Genomic DNA, 26,732 nt, shown 5'->3' with positions numbered 1-26,732 from the left:
TCCCACACTTTTTCCTTCTTCCCCTCCTATTCCCATTCTAATATTTTACAAAGATCTATTTTCAATTAACTTTATACTCGTAAGATTAACCCTACACTATGTGTAACAGTTCAACAAATAGTATGGAAAAAAAAAAAAAAAAAAAAAAAGCCTGTTCCTCTACTGCTGAGACAAGGGCTGTTCAGAATCATCGCATCTTATCCGTCTCAGTATGTCAGTTCCACTTCTGTAGATTACCTTTTAGGTACTCTGTTCCCAGAGGTCAGGGAGAACATATGGTATTTGTCTGTTGGGGAAACTGCTGTAATATTAACACATTTTATCACTAGTATGTGCTTTCTGTCTTTCTCCCAAAAAGCTCATTTGAGGATAGGAATTGTAACATCTCTCTGTACCCCCAAGATCCAGCAATAACTGGTCATAAGAATTAGTAATAGATTCTCAATAAATGGGCATGAAGGGGGATTACTGAATGCATGAGTCAGAGAGTATCTGTGGGCCCCAACATTCTATGAAATAATAATCTTTAATATGAATCATAAAATTAAACTAGTTGCTTTATACAGTAACTCCATTAATAGAAAGAAAATGCCAACAATGGTCTCACTTTATTGGGTCCTTCCTACCTGCCAGGCAACAGGTGCAAACTTTGTGTGAATTACTTCATGTAACACCCACAGAGACTCCAGGTCCTCATATCCCTGCCCAGCAGATGAGAACAGTGAAACTGAGATCAAATCGATGCCCGACCAGTGAATGGCAGAGGCTGCAGTTCACAGTCAAGAGGATTTGACACCAAAGCCTATACACATAGCCCTTTTCAGAGGAGAAAAGAAAAAGTAAGATGATGCAGATAACTTCTGTTCAGTTAGTCTATTCTAAGGCTTCACAGAGGCCAGGTGGGTATTTGACAGAACAAAGTCCAGGCCAGGAGGGCCCTTTAAAAGGCCTAGTCCAGCCCCAGTACTTTCTAGTCAGGGAAGGTGAGGCCTAGAGAGAACCATCTGGCCCACATCACAGGTCAGAACAGCCCGTCTCAACGCCACCCTCAAGGCATGCTCCTGTTCCCCTCCCTCAAGAGCTCCCTCTTGGCATTCGGGACCTTCCCTGACCACATGCTTGAAACAGCCTCATCAGTCTTCGCCTATCCTGCTTATTTTGCTTCAGAATTGATTCTACATACATTATGTATTTATTTGTATACTTACTTTCCCCACTAGAATATGAGCCTCTTGTTAACACTATTTTTGCTGTTTCTTAGGAGCCCACACAGTGGCCGGCATATGAGCTACTCCGGAAGTATTAGTTGGGCCAGCATTGTGGTGAAGTGGGTTAAGCTGTGTTTGTGATGCCAGCATCCCGTACTGGAGTGCCAGATCAAAGGCTGACTATCTGCTTCTGATAAGGCTTCCAGCTAATGGCCTGGGAAGGTAGTGGAAGATGGCCCATGTATTTGGGTCCTGCCATTCATGTGGAAGACCTGGATGGAGTTCCAGGCTTCTGGCTTGGGCCTGGCCTAGACTTGGCTGTTATAGCTATTTGGGGACTGAACCAGCACATAAAATATCTCTCTTTCTCTGCCTTTCAAGTAAATAAATAAATAAATCTTTAAAAAATATGTATTAGTTACATTGATGGATAAATATTCCAAAGTACCAATTGCAATGTGATTTTCTTTTTATTAAGGATTTATGTTTTTGAAAGTCTGAGAGCTTGAGAGAAAGATCTTCCATCTGTTGTTCACCCCCCAGATGGCCACAAAAGCTTGGGCTGGGCCAGGCTGAAGCCAGGGGCCAGGAGCTTCTTCTGAGTCTCCTATGTGGGTGCAGGAGCCCAAAGACTTGGGCCATTGTCCTCTGCTTTTCTCAGGTGCATTAGCAGGGAGCCAGATCAGATGGAGCAGCCAGGACTTGAACCAGCACCCATATGGAATGCTGGCATTGTAGGCAGTGGACTTATCTGATATGCAATGTGATTTTAGTGCACACACTTTTCTTTGTCTTTCAAGGCACTGGCTTTATTTTTGTCTGAAGGTTTCCATATATCCAATCCAACCCTTAGTACATGGTAAAACTTGATCTGACTTAAGCATGTGTTTAAACATGCCTGGAGGAGAATGGTGAGGGTGACACAGGCATCACTGCCTCGTGATTTATTACTCTCTTAGGGTTCCATCAGCAGGTGGAATGAAAGACACCTCCCACTCTGACCCCTTGGGCGACCAGGCCATTGTACTCCTTCACTGCCTGCTCTGTCTGGAGGACCCGCACATCAATGCCTTGCTTCTTGAGGTACTCTACAGTTGATGGAGGCACCTGGGAAGGAGGAAAAGAGAGGAGTAAGTAAGAGGAGAGGCCCCTCCAGGGCTTCCTTTCCTGCCATGTGGCAAGTGCAACCCACAGAATGTCACAGCAGCATGTTATTCCTCGGTCACTCAGCAAATCACCAGTACAAAATTCGGCAGTGAGCCCCAATGAGTCAAAAAGGTCTCTGAGAAGTTCACAGAAGTATCAGAATACCCATGCCTGAAGGTCAAGCGAGATGGAAAACGCATGGATTTGCGAGCCAGCCTTGGCTCTAAGTCCTTACCTGGCAGTGTAATCTGAGGTAAGTGAATTAAATTCTCTGAGCATTTGTTTCCACGTCTGCAAGTTAGGAATAATACCGCCCAGTGCACAGAGTTTCGATGAGAACCAACTGAGGCTATTGATGTAAAATGTTTAGCATGCTAAAGAACCCACACTAAACTTAGAAAAGTTTGAGTTGGAATGACCTGAATCTAAATACTAACTTTGTTATATACCACCTACAAGACCTTTGCCTGGCCATATAAAGTGAATTGGCCTCAGTTTCCCCTGCAGTAAAACAGGGATCACAGTGTTTGTGTGACGATGGATTAATATATACACTGCAGCTCCAACATCTTCCCGGAGAGGCTTGCCTTTGCCACCCGCAAGCAGCCCCACCTAAGTCACTGCTTTCGTCAGCGTTTGTTATCTGAAATTATCTAGTTTTCTCAATTGTCCATGAGGGGCATGGACCTTGTTTATCTTACTTAGCTCGTTTTCTCCAGTGCCTGGAAGAGTGTCTTCCTGGTAGGAAGTGCTTGATAGGTATTTGTGAATGAAACAGTGACAATCGTTATTGGATATTTTCTCAACTCTGGCTTGTCCTGCATATATTTTTAAAATAGATTTTAACTAGACTCTGAAAGAACTCTGAAAAAATTTTGTAATATGCTTTATAATACCTTTTTATATGCATGGAAGATTTATAACAAGTCTTTCTCTTTCATTTAAAAATTATTTTTGAGATAACATATTTTAATAAATATTTATTTTGAGATAACATATTTTAACAAAGAGTTCAACAAATAAAAAGTAAAAAGACCATAGTCCAACAGGAAAATAGGCATGGGCTGCACACAGTCATCAAAGGGAAAAACATTCAACTTCACTCATATAAAGCAAATCTTAAAATAGTCACCAAATCATGAAGAGTATAGCAGTGTATAATTCCTATCAACCATGAAAGTCTTAAAGACAGGAATTACTGTCATGGGGGAAAAACTGATGTAAATTAAGAAAATATAAATAAATAAAGAGCACTTTCCTCAGGGAACAGAATCATATATATATATATATATATATATATATATATAAAGCAAAGAAAGAGGCACACCTCTGTAAAGTTATGTGCAAGGCAGTCCATGATATAATAATTTAACTGGGGACAAAAGGGAAGGATACATAAGTGTAATGCTGTTTATATAAATGGTTACAAGTGTACATCAATTGTACACATCTGTATTTATATATATAAGTGTGCCTATAATTGCAGATGTGAACAGAGACCACTAGAGCAGTATATATCAAATGGGGATGCTGGCGAGGGGATATCTTTCACCTTTGAACTTTTCTATTTCTGCACTGAATCTTATTTTACAATGAACATGTGTTGTTTCTTTAAGTAAAATTTAAAAAATATTTTGTTCTGAAGGGAGAGAAAAGCATAACTTGGATGTGTTTAAGAGAAGAAAAAGAACTGAAATATACCACAAAAATGTAAAATAGTATTAAAATCTAAAGAACTACCACATACAGTGCATTTTACAACATCATCTCACTTAACAATGTGCCTCCTAGATGAGGGTGGTCCCATAAGGTAGTATGACCTAGTGATGTTGTAGTATTTCACTTGGTGTAAGTACACTCTATGAAGTTCACACAAGGGTGCTGCATTTCTCAGACTGTGTGTTTGTACAATGGTGCCATCTTATCTCGGGTACCATCTCAAGCCCTGGATGCCATCTTAGGCTCTGGCCCTGTTGCCATCTTGTACAATAATTTTCCTTCCTAAGCCCGGCCTGGCTTACTAGAAGCCAGGTGACCAGATGGCCCAACCACAAGCGTCAGCGCCACCCCCACCCTGTATGTAAGACCTCTTCTAGCACAGGCTGCTGTTCTCTCGTGTATGGGGAGGCAGCCTGTCGGTTACCCCAGCCCCCAATAAACCTTTTCCCCTACTTTGGTGTTCGGTATATTTTGTGGTGGCCTTTCACTGTGTCCTCTTGTTAAAAAACACATGGCTGTTTTTATAACTGTAGATCTTGAGGAATTATGGGGTTGAGGCATTTCTGAGAAACAGTGGAAAGAACACAGTCTCAAGGTTAACACTCTGATGAGGCAGAGTAGTATGTGCAACCAATACCAGCCTGCATCTCAGCACAGAGTGCACAGTACGTAGAGATGAACTTCAAAGAAGGAGCTATCTGCAGAGACAGACATCCAGGGGGTCACCCCTGCCCTCGGGAAGTCTGTACACACCAATACATACCTTCAAGGCCTCACTCATGCCTCGGCCAATCACAAGTGTCTGTACACCCTTCTCGACAACCTCCTTTACATCTGCAGGCTGCACGCCAGGAGAATGCTGGATGCGGAAAGAGAAAGTAGACAGGTACCTGCTTTCAGTCTTTCTTTTCAATAGGCATTCTTGTGAAATCCATTCATCTAAGAAATGGTTTACTGAGGTTTAATCTGTGCCAAGCATCATTCTGGGCCCTGGTAATAACAGAAGATATAGTGCTGCCCTTAAAGAGTTCCAAGGTAGTGAAAAATATGGGCCGGCACCGCGGCTCACTAGGCTAATCCTCCACCTTGCGGCACCGGCACACCGGGTTCTAGTCCCGGTCAGGGTGCCGGATTCTGTCCCGGTTGCCCCTCTTCCAGGCCAGCTCTCTGCTGTGGCCCGGGAGTGCAGTGGAGGATGGCCCGAGTGCTTGGGCCCTGCACCCCATGGGAGACCAGGAGAAGTACCTGGCTCCTGCCATCGGATCAGCGCGGTGCGCCGGCCGCAGCGTGCCAGCCGCGGCGGCCATTGGAGGGTGAACCAACGGCAAAAGGAAGACCTTTCTCTCTGTCTCTCTCTCTCACTGTCCACTCTGCCTGTCAAAAAATAAAAAAAATTAAAAAATAAGCTTAAAAAAAAGGAAAGAAAAATATGGACGACTAAAGAGAAATGTCAATAGTTTTACAAGTGCTACAAATAAGTAAGTTCAGGATATTGTAAGGGCAAAATGGCACCTAAATGATATATGGCAGGCTAGGGAGGTGATCAGAGAAGGCATCCCAGAGGTGGTAACACTTAGACATAAAGAACAGACAAGAACTAACTGATTGGCACCAGCGCTGTGGCATGGGGTTGGGCCTCCACCTGAGAGGCTGATGTCCCATATGGGTGCCGTTTCACATTCTGGCTGCTCTATTTCCAATCTAGCTGTCTGCTAATGGCTTGGGAAAGCAGTGGAGGATGGCCCAACATAAGAGACCCAGAAGAAGCTCCTGGCTCCTGGCTTTGGATCAGCCCAGATCCAGCTGCTGTAGCCATCTGGGGAGTGAACCAGTGGATGAAAAACCTCTCTCTAACTCTGCCTCTGAAATAAATAAGGACTTACTGGTCAGGGAACAGCAGGCACAAAGCAAAGGCAAGGCCTTGGAAACTGCAGGTCAAAGTGACTCAGCTATAAAGTGATAAGTGTGGTGGGAAAAGAAAGCACTGTGTATCATGTTATACTTTAGAAAGATTTTACAAGAATCTCCATATTGTTTCCTTTGCCTCTTAACTTTAGGAAACTTCTATTTACGCTTTAAAACATGGAAACAGTCTTCCAGGCTTATTTAAGGTAAAGTATTTACCAAAGATGAATCCAACATTCAAGCATGGAGGCCTCTGAACTACTCTGAATTGGCAAAGGAGATGTGGGAGTCAGAGGTTGGTAAATATCAGCCCAACATTACTGGGCTTTACCTGGTAGGTATCTCAACAAGGACGATGACCTCAGCACTGAAGCTCGGAGACACAAAGCAGTGCTTCCTTTGTCCATAAACCTCTGTTCTTTCATTCAACAAACCTTATAGTGACTTAATCTGTGCGAGTCTTAGAGTAGGCACTAGAAATACTGAGAAGAAACCAATAATCCTTCCAAGTGGCCACAACAGCCAGGTCTTGGCCAGGCCAAAGCCAGGATCCAAGAACTCCATCCTGGTCTCCCACATAAGTAGCAGGGACCCAAGTACTTGAGCCATCTTCCAGTGCCTTCCAAGGCACATCATTAAGAAGCTAGATTGGAAGCAGAGTAGCTGAAACTCAAACTGGCACTCTGATACGGAATGCCAGTGTCATAAGTGGCAGCTCAATCCACTGAGTCATAATGTGCTCGCGATCGCTGGCTCTCTGACACACACACACACACACACACACACACACACACACACACACAGAGTCAACAGGTCCAGAGGCGACAGTATATTTAAAAAATACTTCATTAGGGGGCGGCACTGTGGTGTAGTAGGTTAAGTCTCCACCTGTAGTGTCTGCATCCCATATGGGTGCTGGTTTGTGTCCCAGCTGCTTGATCCAGCTCTCTGCTATGGCCTGGGAAAGCAGCAAAAGATGGCCCAAGTGCTTGGACCCATGCCTCCATGTGGGAGACCCAGAAGAAACTCCTGGCTCCTAGCTTTGGATCATCCTACCTCTGGCCATTTAGGGAGTGAACCAGCGGATGGAAGACCTTTCCCTATCTCTCCCTCTCTCTGTGGCTCTGCCTCTCAAGTAAATAAATAAATAAATCTTTTTTAAAATTTTTATTTATTTATTTTTTATTTATTTATTTTTTTGACAGGCAGAGTGGACAGTGAGAGAGAGAGACAGAGAGAAAGGTCTTCCTTTTGCCGTTGGTTCACCCTCCAATGGCTGCCGCGGCCGGCGCACCGCGCTGATCCGATGGCAGGAGCCAGGTACTTCTCCTGGTCTCCCATGGGGTGCAGGGCCCAAGCACTTGGGCCATCCTCCACTGCACTCCTGGGCCACAGCAGAGAGCTGGCCTGGAAGAGGGGCAGCTGGGACAGAATCCGGCGCCCCGACCGGGACTAGAACCCGGTGTGCCGGCGCCGCAAGGCGGAGGATTAGCCTAGTGAGCCGCGACGCTGGCCTTAAATAAATAAATCTTAAAAACAAAAACAAAAAGCAAAAACACTTGATTGGGGCCGGTGCCATGGCTCATTAGGTTAATCCTCTACCTGCGATGCCAGCATCCCATGTGGGCTCTGGTTCTAGTCCCGGTAGCTCCTCTTCCAGTCCAGCTCTAAGCTGTGGTCTGGCAAAGCAGTAGAGGATGGCCCCAGTGCCTGGGCCCCTGCACCAGCATGGGAGACCAGCAAGAAGCACTAGGCTCCTGGTTTCAGATTAGCGCAGCTCCAGCCTTTACGGCCATTTGGGGAGTGAACCAATGGAAGGAGGACCTTTCTCTCTGTCTCTCTGACTCTGTCTCTCTCTCTCTCTCACTGTCTGTAACTCTACCTGTCAAATAAATAAATAAAAAACCTTAAAAAATACTCAATAAAAAGGCAAGAACAAAGAACACAGGTAAACACAGAAAGCAAATAGCAAGATGAAACATTTAAACCTCAAATATTGTCAGACTATATGAAAAAGTAAGATCCAACTAAATGCTGTTTAAAAGGTATGCACTTTAAATATAAAAACACAGACTGAGAGTAAAATGATGAAAAATATTTAAAATACCAGCACTAAACTTAAGAAAGCTAATGTGGTTATATTAATATCACATGAAGATGGGGAGTATTACTATAGTTAAGAATGTCATTTTGTGATTCTGAAAGGTTTCATTCATTAAGAACAATTCAAAATTCAAATTTGTACACTTTTAACAATAGACTACAAAATATGTGAAGACAGAAATATTATAACTAAAGGGACAAAATCATAACCATAGTTGGAGATTTTAATAGTCATCACTTAGTAATTGATGGAATACTGAGAATACACAAAATCACCAAGAATAATTGATTTGAATTAATACACGTTTTTAGGCTGTCCATCCTAACAATGGCAGCATATATTTTATCAAGTGCACATGGAATATTCACTATGACTATATGCTAGGACATAAAATAGGACTCAATACATTTCAAAGAAGTAAAATAATAAAGAATATGTTATATGACATTATGGATTTAAATTAGAAATTATTAGCAACAAGATAAGTAGAAAAGCTACAAATAATTGGTAATTGAGCAAAATAAATTATTTTTTAAATAAAGGATTAAGTAAAATACATCAAAATTATGGGACATGGCTAAATAATACTTAAAGAGACAAGTATACCTTTACAGCAGAAATAGATCTAAAATTAATGGTTTATGCTTCTTTTTTCAAAAGCTAGAAAACAAAAAGCAAAATAATATCTCTTTTTTTATTTTTTGACAGGTAGAGTGGACAGTGAGAGAGAGAGAGACAGAGAGAAAGGTCTTCCTTTGCCGTTGGTTCACCCTCCAATGGCCGCTGCGGCCGACGTGCTGCGGCCGGCACACCGCGCTGATCCGAAGGCAGGAGCCAGGTGCTTCTCCTGGTCTCCCATGGGGTACAGGGCTCAAGTACTTGGGCCATCCTCCACTGCCTTCCGGGGCCACAGCAGAGAGCTGGCCTGGAAGAGGGGCAACCGGGACAGAATCCGGCACCCCGAACGGGATTAGAACCCGGTGCGCCGGTGCCACAAGGCGGAGGATTAGCCTAGTGAGCCGCGGCGCTGGCTGCAAAATAATATCTCTAAAGAAAACATGAGAAAATAAACAATCAAGTAAGAAAATCAACAAAGCTAAAAGTTGTTTCTTTGAAACTGAATAGTTCTATATCTGTGAAAAACTGAATTTATAACAAAACCTTTCTATTGGAAAAAAGCTAGGGTCTGGTGCTGTGGCACAGTGGGCTAACGCCCTGGCCTGAAATGCCAGCATCCCATATGGGCGCTGGTTCTAGCCTCGGCTGCTCCAGCTGCTCCTCTTTAAATCCAGCTCTCTACCATGGCCTGGGAAAGCAGTAGAAGATGGCCCAGGTCCTTGGGCCCCTGCACCCACGTGGGAGACCCGGAAGAAGCTCCTGGCTTTGGAAAGGCCCAGCTCCAGCCATCGTGGCCAATTGGGGAGTGAACCATAGGATTGAAGATCTCTCTCTCTCTGCCTCTCCTCTCTCTAACTCTTTCAAATAAATAAATAAATCTTAAAAAAAAAAAAAGAAAGAAAAAAGCTAGTCTAGGCACGCATTGATTTCATTGGTGAATTATTAAACATTTAGTGAAAATATTCAATAAAATATTTTGAAATCCAAGACTGGTTCAGTATTCAAAAATTATTATTGTTCATCTAGAATAAAGACATTTCATTTGATTTAGAAAAACCATTTGATGGCCGCGCCAAGGCTCACTAGGCTAATCCTCCACCTTGGGGCACCGGCGCACCGGGTTCTAGTCCCGGTCGGGGTGCCGGATTCTGTCCCGGTTGCCCCTCTTCCAGGCCAGCTCTCTGCTGTGGCCAGGGAGTGCAGTGGAGGATGGCCCAAGTGCTTGGGCCCTGCACCCCATGGGAGACCAGGAGAAGCACCTGGCTCCTGCCTTTGGATAGATGAGGTGCGCCGGCCGCCGTGGCCATTGGAGGGTCAACCAATGGCAAAGGAAGACCTTTCTCTCTGTCTCTCTCTCACTGTCCACTCTGCCTGTCAAAAAAAAAAAAAAAAAAAAAAAACCACTCAACAGGGACAGGTGTTTGGCATAGTGTTACGCAGCCTCTGGGATGTCTGCATCCCTTATCAGAGTGTGTGGGCTTACTCCTAGCACTGCTCCCAGTTGGAGCTTCCTGCTGATGCACAGTTGGGTGGCAGCAGGTTATGGGCCAAGTAATTGGATACCTGCCACCCACCCAAGTGGGAGACCCAGATTGAGTTCCTGGTTCCTGGCTTTGGCCTGGCCTAATTCTGGTTGTTGTGGACATATGGGGAGTGAATCAGTGATTGGGCGATCTCTGTTTACCTTTCAGAAACCTTTTTCTCTATGGTAAAGGGCATCAAAGATCCAAGGAAAACCTACAGCTACATATCCAATCAATGTTAAAATAGTAAACATTTTCCCACAAAGACTGTGCATGGAAATTGGCTAGAAATTTACTTATTACCTTTTTAGCCTGTTCATTCCTCTCACATCTCCATGGCTATTATCCTGGTTTAATTCTTTGTTTGGACTATTACAGTAACTTTCTAACTTGTTTCCACAAAATTACTCTAGTCCTTTGCAATTATCCATTGTTCAAACTGTAGCCAGAGTGATCTCATCAAAACACAGAACCATTCATGTCACCCTTCTGCAGAGAAGTATTCAATGGTCTGCTATCCCCTTAGAATAAATGCCAGATTCTTTAATGTGGTCTGTAAGTTCCCAGCAGTCTCCATGGCTTCACTGCACGCACTTTCCCTGTGCTCCATGCGCCAGTCACACTCGCCCTCCATTGGTTCTTCAGTCATAGCATGTTCTCCCCTACCTCTCGTAAGAAGATGAAAAGAAAATCCACAGATTGGGAGAAAACATTTGCCATACAAAAGGCTTGTATGTAGAATATGTAAAGAACTCTCAAAACATAACATGAAGAAAATGGGCAAAATATTTGAACACTTAACAAAAGAAGAGATCTGAATAGCTTGTAGGCACATGAAAAGACTCAGTATCATTAGTCACTACAGACCTGCACATTAAAACCAAAATGGGATATGAAATGCTGGCAAGGCTACAGATACTGGATCTGTCATATACTGCTGGTGGTGTTGTAAAGTGTATAGCCACTCTGAAAGACAGCTTGGCAGTTTCTCGTAATATTCTTTATGATGCAAGTCAGCAGTCATACGTCTGGTTATTTATCCCGGAGAAATGAAAACTTGTGTTCAAACAGTTGTATTTGAATGTTGTTAGCAGCTTTATGTATTGTAGCCCCAAACCAGAAACAACCCAGATATTCACCAACTGATGAATGCATAAACAGATTATGTTTCAATTTAAACAATATTATTCATCAATAAAAAGAATAATCTATTGATAAACATGAAAACATGGATGAATCTGCAGTATATTATGCTAAATGAAAGCAAGCCTCAAAAGATTATATGCTGAATTAACTCCATTAATATGGAATCTAAATTTTAATAAGGTCTGTTTATTAGATAACAGTATTTGTTAATTTCTCGATTTTTTTTAAATGGTAGGATTTTAAGTGGTAGAATTGGAGCAGTTCCCTCCACTCTTCTTTTTTTTTTTTTTTTTTAAGATTTATTTATTAATTTGAAAGAGTTGCACAGAGACATTAGAAGAGGCACAGATAGAGAGGTCTTCCATCTGCTGGTTCACTCCCCAATTGGCTGCGAAGGCCAGAGCTACACCGATCCAAAGCCAGGTGCCAGGAGCTTCTTCTGGGTCTCCCACACGAGTGCAGGGGCCAAAGGATTTGGGCCATCTTCTACTGCTTTCCCAGGCCACAGCAGAGAGCTGGGTTGCAAGTGGAGCAGCCAGGACTTGAACTGGCACCCATATGGGATGCCAGCACTGCAAGCGGTGGTTTTACCAGCTATGCCACAGCACCGGCCCAACCTGATTTTTCTGTTACTTGTGATTGTTAGAGAATATCTTTGTTTTTTATGAAATACACAAACATTTAGGAGTAAAGAGATATAATATCTACAATACACTCAAGCAGTTCAGAAAAAAAGACCTGTCTACTGGTAGAGAGGATATAAAGAAAATAAGGTAAAATGTTACTTTTGTATCTGAGTGAAAAATACACGAAAATTCTTTGTACTTTTCTTTTTAAAGATTTATTATTTATTTGAAAGACAGAGTTACAGAGAGAAGTAGAGACAAAGAGAGAGAGGTCTTCATCTGCTGATTCACTTCCCAGATGGCTGCAATGGCAGGAGCTGAGCAGATCCAAAGATAAGAGCCAGGAGCTTCTTCCAGGTCTCTCATGCAGGTGCGGGGGCACAAAGACTTGAGTGACACTGTCTGCTGCTTCCATACGCCATAGCAGGGAGCTGGATTGGAAGTGGAGCAGCCCATATGGGATGCTGGCACTGCAGGTGATGGCTTTACCCACTATGCTAAAGTGCCAGCCCCTCCTTGTACTTTTCTTGTAATTCTCCTGTATGTCTGAAATTATTTTGAAATGAAATATTTTTTAAGTGTAGTAGAATAAGTGAGTTACAGTTTAGCAGGAAGAGACCACATACAGGCACATATACATATGCACCTGCTCTCTGATTTATTTGCCCAAGGTAACAGAACTAAACAGAAGCCAGGTGGCTACACAAAGCAGTAGAGATGCACCCTATCTAGGAGGGCTTTCCTCATGTCTCCTGATTCCTTGGGTGGTGTATAGCTGGTGACCTTCAAGACTCAGTCAGTACTCTACAGCTGATAATAAAGCAAAATTCTCTCCCACTGCTATCCCATTATATTCACCATTCTAGAGAATTTACACTAAAACTGTTTATACTCATGTTTAAGGGAATATCAAAGCGTGTTTCAGGTTAGAACACCTGCATGTGGAAAAGTGAACCAAACAGATCGGCAGCAAGAATGCACCCTCATGTTGGGAAGGATTCAGAGCTAATGTCCAAGCTCCTCCGGACACTGACTCGGTCTCCATTTTCCCTGGTTTCCCAATGATCAGGAAAGATTCAGAGAAATTATTGTCTTCCTGAAGCTATTTAAGTTGTAACTTAAAATATTTATTTGAGAGCGAGAAAGAGACAGACAGATAGAGCTGCCATCTACAGATTCACTCTCCAAATGCCTTCAATGGCTGGGGATGGGCAAGGTCAAAGCTGGGAGCCAAGAACTTAATCCAGGTCTCCGTTGTAGATGACAAGGATGCAAATACTTGAGCCATTATCTGCAACCATCCAGGGTGCATACTATTAGCAGGCAGCTAGAATTGGGAGTGCAGCCGGGACTTGAATACAGTCACTCTGATACAGTAACATCTTAACCAATAGGGTGAATGCCTACCCTGAAGTTTATAACTTTTAAAAAGTCAAAACACAAAAAAGGATACATATTCACTTGATTACAACAGCTATTCTTACAGACTGCATGAGAATAGATTAGATGCCCTTTTTTACTTCCACAGCTCTGTGATGTGATCAATCCCAGAAACACCTGGAACTAAAATATAATTTAAATAACTTAACATTTTTTTTCCTGGTGACGTGACCATGGTAGATATTTAATAGATCAGGGCTCAAGATCTTCACCTTCCTTAAATAAATGCATTTACCTGAAATACTGAATGATTCCTTATTTAAGAAAGAACAGCACCTCCTTGGAGCAGCACTGTGCTCTAGCCTCTGAAGCTCACGTTGTAGTACGATGAAAGAAGGCTCTGACTACTGGAAGTCAAGTGGAAGGTCATAGAGAGTGCAAAACCACAGTCCTCTGGAGATTCAGAGGCTGGAGACAGCCGCAGCCCATCGGAATTGCTGGAGCAGTGGAACTCCAGTGATAAATCTGGCTGTGCTGCTGCACAGCAGGCCCAGGGTGTTGCATACAGAGCAAGGAAAAAGGATTCTGTGATGGCTGTGGGTGTGCATGCTTTGTAGAGGCCTGGAAGTGGCACCTCAGACCGTCACTGAGGAGTCCAAACTGCACCATCTCCTGTGCTTCCTCCACTCCCTCAGGGCAAACCACTAAGGCTCATGTCCCTGCTGAGTATGTGATTCTGGTCCTCTCCTTTAAGAGGCTTTCTGTCAAACGACCCAAGTTTGTAAAATCTTACTGTGTTTGGCTGGCGCCGCAGTTCACTTGGATAATCCTCTGCCTGCGGTGCCGGCACCCTGGGTTCTAGTCCCAGTTGGGGTGCCGGGTACTAGTCCTGGTTGCTCCTCTTCTGGCCCAGCTCTCTGCTGTGGCCCGAGAGGACAGCGGAGGATGGCCCAAGTGCTTGGGCCCTGCACCCGCATGGGAGACCAGGAAGAAGCACTTAGCTCCTGAGTTCGGATTGGCGAGCAGCGCTGGACATGGTGGCCATTGGGGGGGGTGAACCTTTCTCTCTGTCTCTCACTCTCTCTGTCTCTCTGTTTCACTAACTCTGCCTGTCCAAAAAAAAAAAAAAAAAAAAAAAAAAAACCACACAAAACCTTACTGTGTTTTTCTTGGGAGAAAGATTGTGGGAAAATGTCCAGCTACTACCTACTATGCCAGCTAAACAAAAGGATGGTATTTTTTATGGTTTGGACATTTTATGTTACATTTTAAAGGAAAATATTCCTAAATTATACTTTCAAAGGAGCATTTTCTTCTGCCAAAATTAAATGAGCATAAATGGGTGGTAGCAGTGCTGTTATCTGGCTGTGTTGCTGATAAAAACAGATTCTGTAAGTTGAGGTTAAAAGATTCCTGGAATCTGTCCCTGAGGACACTGCCTGAGTCACATTCTCATTATCGCTTGTTTGAATTAACAGCCTCCGAGATGATCTGACTGTACAAGGGCAATGGCCTGGTTTTGTGTCACAGGCTCCTCCGGCAGACTAGTGAGGCTTATGGGGTTCTCTTCTTGGAGTAATGGATGTTTGGAATTTTTTTTATTTAAAGATTTATTCATTTATTTGAAAGGCAGAGTTAGAGAGAGAGAGAGAGATGGTGAGACAGAGAGAGATCTTCCATCTGCTGGTTTATTCCCCAAATGGCCGTAAAGGCTGAGACCAGGCCAGGCCGAAGCCAGGTGCTTCATCCAGGTCTCCCACAAGGGTGTCGGGGCAAAAGCACTTGGGCCATCTTCTGCTGCTATTCCCAGGCCATCAGCAGAGAGCTGGATTGGAGGTAGAGCAGCTGGGAATCAAACTGGCATGCATATGGGATGCTGGCATTGCAGCTGGCAACTTAGGCTGATATGCTACCGTACCAGCCCCTCAGAATAATGTTTAAAATACATAAGATAAAACATTTAGGATTACAAAGGAAACATTTTATACAGATAAAGTTATCAAAACATTAATGACAAATATTTGGTCTAGGAACATACGTACTTTTTTATTAGTTTAAGAAATCTTTTCCAAAAGGCTACTAGCAGACTTACCTTTATCTTGTACAGGCTGAACAGCCCTACACCAAAAATTCAAGTTTCAAAATGCTCCAAAATTGGATCAAGTGCTTAAAAAGTTTCAGATTTTGAAGCATTTTGGAGTTTGAATTTTGGGAATGGGGATGCTCAACTGGTAGAATCTGTGTGAATATTCCCAAATCTGAAAAACTATGAAAGCTGGAACATTTCAGGTCCCAAGCATTTCAGATAAGGGATACATTAAACAGGATCATCCTTCAGAAAGGAAGGATCTCTTTCCATCATTACCCGCCCTAGGAAATCCACTGACCTGTTCCTGAGTGAAAATTATTAAAACCAACAAAACAACAAAAAACCCAAACAAACAGCCCTACAAAACCCACATAAGTAACTAAAACTTAAACCCTTTAAAAAGCCTCTGGAAATGGCCCAAAAAGCAAACAGCAAATGAAGAAACATTTTTAGAAAAAAATCTATACAAATTTGCTGGAATGGACTCAATATTTCTGTCTCTACAAAGTTCATTTGGTAAAGCCCTAACACTAAAGTGCTGTTATTGAGAGCTGAGGCCTATGGGAGATAATTAGGTTTTGAGGGGAGACAGCTCATGGATGGGGTTAGTACCCTTTTAAGATAGAGCCAGAGAGACAGCTGACTCATTTTCTGTCATGTAAGGACACAAGAGAGGATCACTAACAGGAACTCGGAAGAGGCTCCCTACCAGAACCCAACCATACAGGCATCCTGATCTCACACTTTCAAGCCTCCAGAATTGCTGAGGAATCAATGTTTACTGTTTAAGGTGCTAAGTCTGTTTGTTGTAGCAGCTTGAGCAGACTGAGACTTGGCAAGAAAGGTGAGCATGTGTGCCTCCTGCCCCCTCCCCGTCGAGTGAGGCAGCAGCACAGCTGCTTTGGAAGACAGTCTGGCAGTTTCTCAAAAGGTTAAACATAGTTAGCATATGACCTAGCAAATTATCCCTATGTCTATTCCTAAGAAAAAGGAATGGTTTCGCTGGTGCCACGGCTCAATAGGCTAATCCTCTGCCTGTGGTGCCAGTGCCCCAGGTTCTAGTCCCAGTTGGGGCACTGGATTCTGTCCCGCTTGCTCCTCTTCCAGTCCAGCTCTGTGCTGTGGCCCAGGAAGGCAGTGGAGGATGGCCCAAGTGCTTGGGCCCTGCACTCACATGGGAGACCAGGAGGAAGCACCTGGCTCCTGGCTTCAGATCAGCGCAGTGCACCGACTGTAGCAGCCCTTTGTGGGGTGAACCAACGGAAGGAAGACCTTTCTCTCTATCTCTCTCTCTCTAACTCTGCCTGTAAAAAAAAAAAAAAAAAAAAAAAAAAGAATAGTTTCATTTACATGAAGCATCTAGAACAGGCTCATTAATGATATCAGAAAGATGAGTCAGTGCCAGGAGCTGAGGGCAAGAAAGAATGGGCACTGACCCCTAATGGTTATGGGTTTCTTTTTTGGGGTGATAAACAGTTAGCAGTGGTAACTGTCAAACAAGCTTAAGAATATAAGAAGACCATTCAAGTGTATATTTAAAAGGATGGGTTTAATGGTAATGAATTATAGTTCAACAAAAGACAGAAATAATTACTTTCAAGTTGGTCAGCCTCTGGTAGTGTTGACCAAAGACATGCATGTTACCTCAGTTCCAGTTTCTCTCCAGTCCCAGGCTCGACTGCCCCCTGGCCACACTTTGCAGTCCTTATAGGTTGTGGTACAGCCTTGCACTTTCATTTGTCCCCATGAAAGGGAAGCAATTTCAGGGGAGGACATAGGAATTTAAGTGAAATCTGAAATTAAAATAAAAATATACTAAATCAGTTATAAAGTTGAAATACCTCCAAAATACAGGGATACTAACCTCCAATTCTCCATGATTCGAGAAGCGTCTTTCTCATTTATGTGGCTGTCCCTTCTTTAGAGGTCAAAACAGTAACTATTATTCTTGGAATCCTGAATCATCCAACCATGGAAACCAAATACTACAATTACCTCTCTGACTCCAGAGGAAATCCCCAGAACGTCTATATCTATATAAAATATTCAATTTTAAATATGTAAATTTAAATAAAACATATAAATAAGTAAATATTTTATTCATACAACATTTTCTGTTAAAAAAACATGGGGAGGTGGCACAGGTGTTACGGAACAGCGCTAAAGCCACAGTTGTGCCTGCTTTAATGCTGGAGTGCCTGCAACTGAGTCCTGCCCATGTTTCCATCCAGCTTCCTGCCAGTGTACATCCTGGAACGCAGCAGATGATGGCTCAAGTACTTGGGTCCCTGCCAGCCACGGGAAAGACCCAAATTGAGTTCTGGGATCCTAGTTTCAGCCTGGCTCAACCTTGGCTGTTGTGGGCATTTGGGGAATGATCCAGAGAATGGAAGATATGCCTCTGTGCCTTTAAAGTAAAATGAAAATAAATAAAATTAAGATATGGGTATGCTTTGGCCTTGTCTGGTTTAGTTCCTGATCATCTTTATTTCCGGCTTTTCTTTGTGTCCCACACTCAGTTTCAAGGACTCTGGATAATTCTTTTCTTTTTTTTGACAGGCAGAGTGGATAGTGAGAGAGAGAAACACAGAGAAAGGTCTTCCTTTGCCGTTGGTTCACCCTCCAATGGCCACCGTGGCTGGCACACCGCGCCTATCCGATGGCAGGAGCCAGGTGCTTATCCTGGTCTCCCATGGGGTGCACTACCTGGCCACAGCAGAGAGCTGGCCTGGAAGAGGGGCAACCGGGACAGAATCCGGTGCCCCGACTGGGACTAGAACCCGGTGTGCCGGTGCCGCAAGGTGGAAGATTAGCCTACTGAGCCGCAGCACCGGCCAGGATAATTTAGTTATTGTGTGTAAGCTCCTTATACTTAGCAGGGTGTCTCTTCATTATATTTCATTAGCATGGTCAAGTTAATTTATCTAGGTATTGATGTTCTTTAATGATGGACGAAGGCTTTCTACTCTGAACTTAATGTTTAAAATCTGGGGCCGGCACCATGGCTCACTTGGTTAATCCTCCGCATGCAGCGCCAGCATCCCGTATGGGTGCCGGGTTCTAGTCCTAGTTGCTCCTCTTCCAGTCCAGCTCTCTGCTGTGTCCGAGAGGGCAGTGGAGAATTACCCAAGTGCTTGGGCCCCTGTACCCGCATGGGAGAGCAGAAAGAAGCACCTCACTCCTGGCTCCGGATCGGCACAGCACCAGCCATGGTGGCCATTTGGGGAGTGAACCAACGGAAGGAGGATCTTTTTCTCTGCCCCTCTCTCTCACTGTCTATAACTCTACTTTTCAAATAAAAAAAATGTTTAAAATCTGTACATTTGCTTCAAAAGGCACTGTACACTTGCATCTATCAATCTGAATAAGAATAAATTTGAAGCTATAAATTATAATTTCCATTTTCAGATAAGGAAAGTAATACCATAAAGTTAATAAGTAACTTTAAGAAAAACACAAATTCTGAGTGATAAAGGTGAGTTTGTACCTAGGCCTGTCAGACTTCAAAACTCAGGTTCTTTTCATTATACCACATTACCTTGACACTAGAAACATCCCTCTCCAAGTATACAGTCTTTTACTAAGTATTGTTATTAAAGATTTATTTATTTATTTGAAAGAGTGACAGAGTTCGGGGCGGGGAAGGGAGGCCCATGCATGTGTATGTGAGAAAGCTATCTTCCATCTGCTAGTTTACTCCCCAGATGGCCACAACTCCCAGAGCTGGGCAAGGCTGAAGTCAGGAGCCAGGAACTCTGTCCAGGTCTCCCGCATGGGTTGCAGGGAAGTAAGTACTCTCCAAATGGCTGCAACTTCCAGGGCTGGGCCAGGCCAGAGATTCATCTGTGTCCCCTACATGGGTGCAGAGGCCCAAGCACTTTGTTTTTTGTTTTTGTTATTGATTTTTTTTTCAATACACAGTCTTACAATGTCTTCCCAGGCACATTATCAGGAAGCTGGATTGGAAGCAGAGCAGTAGGGACTTGAACTGGTACTCTGATACAGAACACAGTGTGGCATTGCTAGCAGTGGCTTACTCTGTTGTGCCTCAACATCAGTCCCTTTTAGTAAGTATTTGATTTACCCCTGAAGTCTATTTCTTCCATGAGATTTATCAAAAAAGAATGGTTTCCTTTTGTTATTCTGAGTGATAAAGAAAGAATAAGAGACTATTTGATCTTCATTATGTATTTACTTCTATAGGTACATTGCAAGTCTAATTTCTTTAAACACCTATAGTTCACTGTTGGGAATGAAATTGTTACTGCTTCCTTAAATGCCATTAAATGACTTGTCCTTCATTTCCATTTGCTAGTAAGTAGTTTGTATTTTACTCATTTAATTTTCTATTTTGTCTGTTTATGTAATACCTGTAAATGTGCACAAGTGTGTTTACAATTATAATTTTTTAAAGCACCATATGCAAACAGATATATAATGGATACTTTTCTTCTTATTGTTGACACCTTTACTTAATATATACTGGTAACTAACAATAGGAGGTTTGAAAAGAAGTTTTCATTCTCTACAGTTAGAATTTGTTTTCCAGGGTTAGGGTCATGACAATAGAAGATTAAGCTGCTCCCTGTGACTCCAGCATCCCATATGAGTGCCTGTTCCAGCCCTGGCTGCTCCACTTCCATCCAGTTCCCTGTGGATGCACCTGGAAAGCAGTGGAAGACAGTCCAAATGCTTGGGCCTAGGGCCAGCACTGTGGCACAGAAGGTTAAACCTCTGACTGCAGCGGCGGCATCCCATATGGGCACCAGTTTGAGTCCCGGCTACTCCACTTCTGGTCCAGTTCTCTGCTGATAAACCTGGGAAAGCAGTGGAGGATGGCCCAAGTGTTGGGCTCCTGCACCCATGTGGGAGACCCGGAAGCTGCTTGGCCCAGCCCCAGCCACTGCAGCCATCAGGGGAGTGAACCAGCAGATGGAAGATATCTCTGTCTCTGTGTATTAAAAAAAAAATCAATAACGAAAACAGGAAACAAAAAAAGTGCTTGGGCCTCGGCACCCATGTGGAGACACAGATGAAGTTCTGGCCTGGTCTAGTCCTGGCAGTTGCAGCCATTTGGGGAGAACCAGCAGATGGAAAACCTCTCTCACTCTGCCTTTCGAATAAATAAATCTAAAAAACAACAACAAAAGAATTTGTTTGCCATTTTCATTGCAATTTATTTTCTTTCAAGAAATATGTTTTGAGCTTCTATCCTTTGCAACTCATTGTGCTTGCAGGAGAAATCACAGGGAACATAAATAAAAAGATAAATGGGAGCATTTTATTATTTGATGAATGAAGGTCAAAATCTAGCAGAAGTTACAGATATACATTAATATACCATTAATTGTAACATGTCAGATTATATTAAGTCCAGGTTGAATAGGGAATGTTAATGCTAGATTTAATAATTAGGTATGAACAAAGCACAATAGGAAATCAGAAGGAAGAGTGATTAACTCTGGAAAGACAACACAAGTAAGGGTGCTCTTGAGTGATTTTTAGAGAACATGCCAATAAGCGTGGCTATGAAAAAAAGAACAATTTTTAAAGGCAAATATGGGGAGGATGAGGAAAGGAAAGATTTTCTTTTCTAACACAGAGTACCATATGAGAAAATACAGGAATAGGTTTGAAGAATAAGCAGAGGGGATGTTCTACTTGTCATGTTTTACTTTATCACTTACATATTGAGAATTATGCCTGCCACCAGCAGATGTCAATGGTCATTTCTGTACTGTCACTTCCAGAGCAGTAACTGAAATACAGGCTTCTCTTGTCAACAGTGATGTTGTTAGTGTATGCTGAGACCTCATAAAGTTTGTGGAAAATGGAATTAAAGGATAAATTTATTTTGTTGTACAGTTTTAAATCCATGCATAGCTTTTTTTGTAATACATAATTTTCATAAATTGTTTTGAATACCCTCAATACAGGGTATATGAAGTAAGGGTGGGTTAGTACACGATGAGAGATGCAGCTGGAAAGGTAAACTGAGTTCCCATTATGGTGGAGATTTCACAGATGTTAAGAGGTTGGACTGTAAAGAAAATGTGACTACAAAATATGAAAAGTGACATTATTTGCCCCAAGTTGGAAAAAGATACCTACAGTGATGCAAAAAGGGGCTTCTTTCATATTGTGTGGAATAGGCTGGGCTTCTAAAAACATGACGGCAGGGGTGCGCATTTGGTGCAGCTGTTAAAGACAGCATGTGGGCCACCTGCATTCCACATCACAATGCCTGGACTTGAGTACTCATTCTGCTCAGGATCCCAGTTTTCTGCTAGTGTGTACCCTGCAGGGCAGCAGGTGATCATTCAAGCACAAGGGTCCCTGTCACTCCCATCAAAGAACTGAATTGATTTCCTGGCTCTGAGGCAATGGAGAAGTGAACCAGTGGAGGCCTCTCTCTCTCTCTGCCTCTATCATAGAATTTTAAAAAAATATGAAGGTAAGGGTAAAGCAGGATGTATAGAATGTTTCATGGAATACCAGAATCACAATCACATGTTCTTGCAAACATTTAGATCCAACATAGATCTAAGTAAGAATTTCAGGGAGTACCTAAGGAATCTGTATTTAGCACTTGATGGATATTTGGGTTTCCCCTAATTTTAGACATTAAGAATAATCCTGGGGGCTGGAGCTGTGGTGTAACAGGTAAAGCTGCCGCCTGAAGTGCCAGCATCCATATGGGCACCCATCCAAGTCCTGGCTGCTCCACTTCCAATCCAGTTCTCTGCTGTGGCCTGGGAAAGCAGTGGTGGGTGGCCCAAGTCCTTGGGTCCGGGAGATCCAGATGAAGCTCCTGGCTCCTGGCTTCAGATCGGCGCAGCTCCAGCCGTTGCAGCCATTTGGGGAGTGAACCAGTGGATGGAAGACCTCTCTCTCTCTGCATAACTCTGACTTTCAAATAAATAAATCTTTGAAAAAATAATTCTGCTATGAGCATTTATGTACAAAATTTTTCATGTACCTGGAAGACAGCTGCCAGTTCTAATGACAGCTATGTTTAACATTTTGAGTATTTTCCAAAGCAGATGTACAATTTCATGTGGTATATGAGAGTTCTGTTTTCTCCACATCATTGTCAATACTTGTTATTTTCCACTTATTCTTTTTTTTTTTGACAGGCAGAGTGGACAGTGAGAGAGAGACAGAGAGAAAGGTCTTCCTTTTCCATTGGTTCACCCCACAATGGCCGCTGAGGCCAGCGCGCTGCAGCCGGTGCACTGCGCTGATCCGAAGCCAGGAGCCAGGTGCTTCCTCCTGGTCTCCCATGGGGTGCAGGGCCCAAGAACCTGGGCTATCCTCCACTGCACTCCCTGGCCACAGCAGAGAGCTGGACAGGAAGAGGAGCTACCGGGACAGAATCCGACGCCCCAATCGGGACTAGAACCCCGGGTACCGGCGCCACAGGCGGAGGATTAGCCTATTGAGCCATGGTGCCAGCCTCAATTTATTCTTAATTATATTCTTCTTAGTTGGCATGAAGTGGTATCTTACTGTAGTCTTATTTATTTCACTGATAACTAATGATTTTAAGTATCTTTTCATTTATTTATTCATTATTTGCAAAGCTTTTTGAAGATCTCTAATCCATGTTAATTTGAATATTTACCTTTTTTAAGACTGTCATGTGTCGTTTGAATATTCTTAATACCATTTGATCAGGGCATATAATCCATTTCACATGTTGCCGAAATCCATTTGCGAGTATTTCATCAAGGACTGTTATCTAAATTCATATGGAATATTGATCTTTGTCCAAGGACTTTGTTCGCATGCCAATCTGGACTAGAAAAGGCAAAAACTCTAACCTTGTTTATTAGTCCCCCTTTGACTAATAGTGAGCAAGGAGAATATTATAGTAATAATGTTTTTATTTCCTTTTAGAACAATATTTTACTATCTCATGGGAGAGGAGGGAAGGTACTGGAAAAATGCAAAACAGAAGCATAGAAAGGATCAAGTGGATAAGGTTCATATAATGATGTATTAAATCTTCCTTCTGATTTTAAGCTCTTCTCATTAACATGAGGATATCAACTTGGGGCCCGTGGAGTGACATAGTGGGTAAAGCCACCGCCTGCAGTGCCGGCATCCCATATGGGCACTGGTTCGAGTCCCAGCTGCTCCATTTCTGATCCAGCTCTCTGCTATGGCCTGGGAAAGCAGTGGAAGATGGTCCAAGTCCTTGGGCCACTACACCCTCGAGGGAGACCAGGAAGAAGCGCCAGGCTCCTGGCTTTGGATTGGCCCAGCTCCTGCTGTTGTGGCCATTTGGGGAGTAAACCAGTGGATGGAAGACCTTTCTCTCTCTTTCTCCCTCTTTCTCTCGGCCTCTCTGTAACCATGCCTTTCAAATAAATAAATCAATCTTTAAAGAAAAAAACTTAAAAACAGGTATCAGTTTTATTTTAAAGCAGAGCGTATGTAGCTTTTATTTAAGATTAATTAAATAATGACTATCTGAAGGATTTTTGGGGATATCTTTTCCATAAAACTGTTGTTAAACATGCATGCTAGGTCAGATTTCTCTGAAACTAGGAGCTGCAGGTTCCCAAGGTAAAGGCGTATGTGTACTTGGCTGTTTCAGAATTTAATGAAAATAGGTTAGTCTAATTTATTTCAGTGATTCCTTAAAACATTTTGTCACTCACTAAATTAAAACCTCTTTTAAAACGATGACTCACAACCATGAAGTAAGGCTTCTTCTTTTGCTTTCCTTTTTGTTGGTGGTATTGTAAAATAAACATAAAACTTTTTTGGAGAGGCCAAGAAGGACAAATAGAGTGACCATGTGCAAGTCTGATCTCTAAAAGATGCTGGCAGTAGGCATTGCTAGGTTGGAGCTGAGACCTCAGGTCTCTCACATGGGTGGCTGGAGTCCCACTTACTTGAGCCATCATCAAAGCCTCCCAGGGAGTGCATTAACGGGAAGATGTTGTCAGGAAAAAGGCTGGGTGTCAAATCCAGGAGGTCTGACACAGGGAAGAGGGCTTCTTCACTGTTAGGCCACATGCCCACCCCTTAGGACAATTTTAAGTATTTATACTTTCCTTTTTTTTTTTTTTTTTGACAGGCAGAGTTAGACGGTGAGAGAGAGAGACAGAGAGAAAGGTCTTCCTTCCATTGGTTCACTCCCCAAATGGCCACTATGGCTGGAGCTACGCCGATCCGAAGCCAGGAGCCAGGTGCTTCTCCTGGTCTCCCATGTGGGTACAGGGCCCAAGCACTTGGGCCACCCTCCACTGCCTTCCCAGGGCCACAGCAGTGAGCTGGCCTGGAAGAGGGGCAACCGGGACAGAATCCAGCACCACAACTGGGACTAGAATCCAGTGTACTGGCGCCGCAGGCGGAGGATTAACCAAGCGAGCCGCAGCGCTGGCCTATACTTTATTTTTTTAAACATTTATTTATTTGAAAGGCAGTTACACAGAGAAAGGGAGAGACACACAGAGAAAGAGGGAGAGGGAGAGAGACAGTCTTCCATCTGCTTGTTCACTCCCCAAAGGGCTGGGCAGGGCCAGGCTGAAACCAGGAGCCTGGAATTCCATCTGGGTCTCCCACTGGATGCAGGGGCCCAAGCACTGCTGCTTTTACAGGTGCATTAGCTGGGAGCTGGATTAGAAGTGGTGCACTGGGACTTGAACCATTACCCATAGGGACCTTGGTGTTGCAGAGAGCAGATTAACCTGCTATGGCACAATGCCAGCCCTACACTTTAATTTCTTACATTAGTATTTCTTTAACTGGAATATTCAGAAGTATCTGTCAAGTTTCAATTTTTTTTCCTTTAAAAGGGGTGTGTGTATTAACATTAAGAATTACTAATCTAAGTAATAAATTCCTCTTACAAAATAGAATTTTTCTCTTTTGATAAATAAGTTTTTCTTTATATATAGAGAATGATAAAGACCAATGTGGTTTCACTCTCTTTTCCATTTTTTCCCTGGCAACACAGAAAAAATTTAATGTTTAACTACGTAATTATATTCTGAGTTCCTGATACAATTATTTGCCCACATACTTATCTTCCTTTAATCATATATTCCTATGTTGTGTTTTGTGTTGCATCTTTTTAGAAGTAAGTTTTCAGTGCACTCTGAAAATGTCGGTTCAACATAATAAACTGTACAGTTAAATGAATACAGCTGGATTCTGTGTAAATTAATCCCTGACAGCAACAACTAGTATTTAAGAACATGCAGGGGCATTGTCTAATCACTTTACTGTGAATTATCTGGTAAAACCTTATAAGGTAGGTACTGTATTATTACCCACTTTAGCAAAGGTCCAAGAAATGGCGAAAGTTGACGAGGTCCTAAAGCGGTCCAGCTGTGGCTCGTCTGGCTGAATCCAAGCCTCCTATGCATAATGTATCTGACTTCTCCAGTTTCACATTCTACTCTACTCTACATAATTGATGGTTTTCTCGGAGGCTCTCCGTGGGAGAACACCCACCGCTACTCCTAACGGAGTGGAAGCCCGTCCGTCACACGCTCCTCGCCGTCCCATCGTCTCCTCTCCGTGGGTCCTAGCCCCGGCTCCGACCCTGGCTCCCAGAGCCCCTTCCCCTCACCCCCGGCAACGACACCAGAGTCGCCGCGCAGAGCCGGACTCTTTCGGACCCCCTCTCCCGGCAGGGTCCCCAGAGTCGCGCTGCTCATGCTCTTCAGCAGCCAGCAATATCCCTCAGCAAACTTTGGCAGACTTTGTTCAAAAATGGCCCACGCCAAGCCATCGTCCAAGGCGCCTACCCACAGCTCGCTTTCCCAACGTCCTCCCACAATCGTGCTTTTACCTGCTACTCTTTCTGCTTCTCATTCGGTTCTCAACTTTCCTCTCCTCGTAGCCCGCTTTGAGTCCCTGGATGCCCCTGCAAACTCACCCAACGCCTTCTCTTCTGGGTGGCTTCCCACAGGGCCCCGCACTCGCCCTCTCACCTCGGAGCGTCCTCTCGATCCCGCGAGGCCCTCCCTGACCACCCGGCCTGCAGTCAGCCTTCCGGCCGGCCGGAACCCAGCCCCGCCCCCTCCACGCCTATTGGCCAGGCTCTCGAAAGTCCCGCCCCTCCGGCCCGCCTCCCCGCCCCGCTTCCCTTGTTTTCATTCCCCCTGTCACACGAGGCAGTGGCAACCCGAAGTGGGAGGGGAGACGTAGAGGGAGGGAAGGGGGAGGAAAGAGGGCGGAAAGTGAAAGGCACGGAGCGCCTCTCTGTCCCCCGTCTGACGCGGTTCTCGACTGCTCCGGGCCGCCGTT

General features: G+C 43.6%; 1 protein-coding gene and 2 long non-coding RNA genes across 9 annotated transcripts; 1 reads left to right on the top strand and 2 right to left on the bottom strand.

Moving 5' to 3' along the window:
* Positions 1-1,990: 1,990 nt before the first annotated feature.
* AAMDC (adipogenesis associated Mth938 domain containing) lies at positions 1,991-26,614 on the bottom strand. 6 transcript variants are annotated; one of them, XM_002708673.6, is made up of 4 exons: positions 26,275-26,614; positions 17,109-17,257; positions 4,837-4,932; positions 1,991-2,315 (listed from the first exon to the last, which is right to left on the bottom strand). In XM_002708673.6, exons 2-4 carry the CDS (start codon positions 17,238-17,240, stop codon positions 2,175-2,177), a joined length of 369 nt encoding a protein of 122 aa, XP_002708719.1. In that variant the 5' UTR covers positions 17,241-17,257; positions 26,275-26,614; the 3' UTR covers positions 1,991-2,174. The 6 variants fall into 6 exon arrangements, with proteins under 6 accessions (XP_002708719.1, XP_008261724.1, XP_008261734.1 ...); XM_008263502.5 differs by having other exon boundaries at positions 26,362-26,605; XM_008263512.5 differs by having other exon boundaries at positions 26,417-26,552.
* On the top strand, positions 2,312-20,613 carry LOC149128456 (uncharacterized). Of its 2 annotated transcripts, XR_016233059.1 has the most exons (4): positions 19,114-19,251; positions 19,405-19,531; positions 19,668-19,778; positions 20,014-20,613. It is a non-coding gene; the product is annotated as an uncharacterized LOC149128456 (long non-coding RNA). The 2 variants fall into 2 exon arrangements; XR_016233064.1 differs by lacking the exons at positions 19,114-19,251; positions 19,405-19,531 and adding an exon at positions 2,312-2,607.
* Positions 12,195-13,560, bottom strand: LOC149128457 (uncharacterized). The gene is made up of 2 exons (XR_016233065.1): positions 13,449-13,560; positions 12,195-13,045 (listed from the first exon to the last, which is right to left on the bottom strand). It is a non-coding gene; the product is annotated as an uncharacterized LOC149128457 (long non-coding RNA).
* Positions 26,615-26,732: the final 118 nt, after the last annotated feature.

Source organism: Oryctolagus cuniculus, chromosome 1 (genome assembly GCF_051225735.1).
Source record: "Oryctolagus cuniculus isolate XC-2025 breed Fujian yellow rabbit chromosome 1, ASM5122573v1, whole genome shotgun sequence".
Classification (NCBI taxonomy): Eukaryota; Metazoa; Chordata; class Mammalia; order Lagomorpha; family Leporidae; genus Oryctolagus; species Oryctolagus cuniculus.
This window is presented reverse-complemented; position numbering and strand designations above follow the sequence as displayed.